General features: G+C 36.6%; 1 protein-coding gene across 1 annotated transcript; it reads right to left on the reverse strand.

Annotated features, from left to right (window-relative positions):
- On the reverse strand, nt 1-2730 carry LOTGIDRAFT_155845 (hypothetical protein; the record flags this gene model as incomplete). The annotated part of the gene is made up of 6 exons (XM_009068357.1): nt 1-206; nt 541-708; nt 910-1023; nt 1334-1492; nt 1949-2065; nt 2676-2730. The coding sequence occupies 6 exons, from the start codon at nt 2728-2730 to the stop codon at nt 1-3; spliced, it is 819 nt and encodes a 272-aa protein (XP_009066605.1).
- Between the last annotated feature and the right edge of the window lie 1691 nt (nt 2731-4421).

A 4421-nucleotide genomic window follows, 5' to 3' on the forward strand; every position in this document is an offset into this window, starting at 1 on the left:
TTACCAAAATCGTGACAGACATCTTTTGAAAGATCCCCAAAAGGTGTTATCTACCACTTGTTGTTGTTGGAAGATAACCCTCTTGACGGATCCCCAAAAGGTGTCTACCACTTTCTCTTGTGGGAGAATTGCTCTCTTAAAACAGCCCCAGTAGCTGTTATCTACGATTTCTTCCACATGAAAGTAGTAAGAAACTCCATAGTACACTGAAATACATCAAATAATGATATTGTGAAAATAGGAGGCTACACCAAAACTTTGGTCTGCTTAGCGGAAGATCTAAGCATAAATGCCAAGCCCATGATTTTGTAAATGTGTGACCATCTCCCCACCATTAGACATGCAGACTGGTATTGGAACTGGTTATGGTGACATTGTCCATACGAATCACCTCTGACGAAATCTTAGGAAAACAAAAGGGAATCTATAGGCTATCTATAGATTAAAGGTTATAGAATTGAAATTTTGAAGTAGAAGCCTAGAGTGACTTGTTTTCTATGCCCCAGTTTTTCTCTGGAGGGACAACTACTAAATACTTACCAATACATCCAAGGAGTAATCCAGCGAATACTACTTTAATCAGCCATTTAATCAGTGATTTTACTTTGATGGCATCTTCGATCTCTTCTATTTCACTTGGAGAGGCAGAATCATCAAGATCTGAGTTTGTATAGTCTGAATCAGTATCATCTTCAGAGTAATCATAAGCTGTATAATAGAATAACAACAGCAGGATAATAATCATTACAATTTAGTGTAAAGTCATAATGGTATATCAATAACAAAGATCCTGAGAAGGCTATCAGTTTATAATCTCGACTCAAAAAATGTGAAAAGACGGACGATATAATATATAGCAGAAACTGTAAAATTTTTGTAAATCGGTCAACATCAAAACAGCAGCATTACCTTCCTCATCAGATGATTCCAGGACAGCAAATGATACGGATTTAGTATTTTTCTTTTGCTTAGTTGAATCAAATGTCCGAGCAGTCTTCAATATCGAAGGCACTCGTTTTCCAGCTACAATATCAGAATTGATATAGATTCGATTAAAGTTAAGTCAGCACGAGATCATTGAGTTCCTTCTCCAAGTTATTTAAAAACAATAGTTCTTGTTAACTGATACATGGGTGTTCAAATGGTTTTGTCAAATGTAAGTTGACATATATAATTATCTTTAAAGCATGAACAATACACAGTGTGATTGATGTAAACTCTCCTCCCCTTTTTCACCCACGCCAGAACATCGGACTGAATGGTAAACGGTTTCGTCTAAAGAACCTTGGTGGTGATAAAAGTAAAAGTCATGGAAAAAAATATTTATACTTACTCCATTGTGCATTATCTTTTTCTGTACCGATAATCTCTTGTGGAAAGGTAGTTTTTAACACTCCATGGTTCCATTTGAATGTTCTATTTAGGAATGCAGTTTCCTTGGTTTTGCCAGCATATTGTTGTTGCGAACCTATCTTATCTAACATAAGATAATCTAAAATATAAAACAAAAAATAGATGTCAAGTTCAATCTGAATATATCGTTTATTGTTTTACTAGTAGTTACTACATTAAACATTCATGATCTGACGGGGTTCTTCATTAAATCATAGTTTAAAAATAAAATTAATTTGTGAATTTGACACATTGGCATGAAGAGCATAACGTTGTCATTATAAATTCTAACCAGTTAAAACATTCATATTTGCATTTTAATCATTGATTGATGTTTGCTGTGCTGATAACTGAAATAGATTCTGGCAATATTGTCCGATTCAGCAAGGTTAGGACTGAAATTTCTCTTGACCTTTTACTAGTGCTTTACACTATGTTTGAATTCCCAGCCCTCGTTCCAAGAGCAACAAGAAATATTGAAGCATCTTGAATCGATAAATATTTCCAATTCAGAGCCTGTATAATGACAAGATAAATAAAAACACAATAACATTACCTTCTCTTCCCAGAGCAGGAAAAGTTGGTTTTCGAGACAATGGTCTTTTAGCTGTAGATCTATAATAGGCTGTAGGTTGTGATGGGAGTTTCTGTTGGGTATTATCCCCTTCTTCATCTGACATTGAAAAACAAATATAATTTGCTTTATTCCATATTCCATAGAAGTTTTTTTCTCTCATAAAGTTAATGTTCTAGTATGAATGATCAGTTCACATCTTCACAATGTCAAGCTATTACGAACTTATACCTTGACTGCAATATTCAACTTCTTTGTGTGATATAAGAAAGTTGGCTATCGCAGTCAAGGTATAAGATTAATGCGTTATAGCTTCTTGCATTCTGAAAATGATATTACAAAACGTAGCGTATTTCAGCCCAGTACATCTTTTTGAAATAAGTTGCCAGTAGTAGGCCTATAGATAGACTCTCAACAAATTGAATTAATCATAAGAATATTATTGGTCTGCTACCAAGGGTAAGATTCAATTTAACAACCCTGACCTTCACAGCTGAACATGAGTACAAGTATTCTCTTTTGTTTTTTTACGAGAAGCGTTACTAATATCGGTCTTATACTAGCCTTAGCAACAATAGATCTACACTGGGCGAAAGTTTAACTGGAAAAACTCTCGCTTATTTTCCCTCAGTTTGACATGAAGATTATGTAACAAGTACTGAAATAAAGACGACTCAATAATTGTCCTCTATATAATTTAAATACTTACCAGTTTTTTCCATAGTTGTAGGCCAACTTGGTGACTGCCAAACTTGGTCCGCCATGTCTATTATTGATGAAGTAACAGAGCTTGCTATTGTGACGTAACGTCTAAACGTCGTTTTAATGTCAAAGACCTATTAGCCTTATTTGCATTTGCTTATTGTTAGTAATATTTTCAATTATATTACAGGTTTTATGGTATGAAACAAAAACATTACGATTCCTCCTTACATACTATCTCCCTTCCCCATGTATATCTTCTTTATCAATCATTTTTATGCTGGTTGTACCCAGTCAATGGGCCCCTCCATCCCAGAAAAAAAATTGAAAATAACAAAAAATGTACCAAAGTATAGAATGATCAATTCATTATCAAACTTATCAACCAGCAATATATAAATGAGTGAAATAACATTAAATAACGACTCAAAATCTTCCTTTAAGAGGCGTTTTATTGACTTACAGGGATGTCTTAGAATGCAGAGCATATTTTAAATTCCCGGGGAAGGGGCCCCAAACTATCCATTTGTTTTTGAGCTACTGATAGATAAGGATGATGCATATCGATTGCTTTAAGTAGGCCTTGCTTTTGATCGGATACATTTAGTATTTTACCGTTTGTGATAACCCGAACATGTAGGATATGGTCGCATGCTATAGCCTCTATAATCAAAGAATTTTGAAAGATAGCAATATACGCCCACTAGCAGCTTTGATTTTAAATAAAAATATTTGGCAGTACAGTAACAACCTTCTAGAGTGTTTTCAGGCTAAAACTTGAACGCGTTTTAAAGAACAAGGGCAATAACAAACTCTCACATTAAGTTTGGTCAAAATCCATCAAGAATTGTGCCTTCTAGAGTGTTTTCGGCTAAAAATTGAACTCGTGTTCAAGAACAAGGGCAATAACTCATACTTACTCACACCAAGTTTCGTCAAAATCTGTCAGAAGGGACGAGTCGACTCAGCTTTAAAACATTTTACTCCTTTCATCGCGCCTTGTCTGCAGGTGTTGATATGTTTGCTCAAGATATCGAGAAGGGTGCTATCTGTTGCGTGTACTCTCCAGTCATTACTTTCCTTCATTTCGGAGCTAAAATTAGTTATAGTCCAAAATTTTGCTTGAAAGCAATCGTGGTGGCTCAAAATAGTCTCGTTAAGTGTTGGTTGTGCTACTTTGAGTCGTACTGAGGATAAGGACACCTTGTTGTAAGCACGGGCTACCTTGGGACATGATGATATTCTTCATTCAGTCGTCATTGTTGAACTTGAATTATCCTATGCAGGGGCGGCGATCCGTTTTGCAAACAGAGAGGGGGGGGGGGGCACATCTTTTTGGGCTCCTGGTCGAAGGGGCAGGCCCGTAGCTTGCCAAGTCCTTTTTTGGGGGGGGGGGGGGGGGTGGTCATACGTCCAATCAAGGGGTGCAGTTTAGGTATACAACCTATCCTCCCGGAAGACTTTGTGAATTGTTAAGTATGACAGTGGTGCTCTCTATAGAGTTATTGCTATCTTTATTGCTGCCGATGTCGCCCATTGGATGGCTGGAAACACGATTTTCTGAAGTCTAGGGACCCCCTCTAGAAGATTCAAGATACGCGATTTCTTGACATTACCTGGCCAATTTAAGGTTTATTTGTAAAGGGACTGTGGGACACTACAAGAAAATTTTGAGAATTTGCCGCCCCGAAACGCGACTTCCCGACATTTCCTGGCAAATTTAGGGTTTATTTGTCTAGGGACTATGGGACAA

This window comes from Lottia gigantea (assembly GCF_000327385.1).
Source record: "Lottia gigantea unplaced genomic scaffold LOTGIsca_9, whole genome shotgun sequence".
NCBI classification, from domain to species: domain Eukaryota; kingdom Metazoa; phylum Mollusca; class Gastropoda; family Lottiidae; genus Lottia; species Lottia gigantea.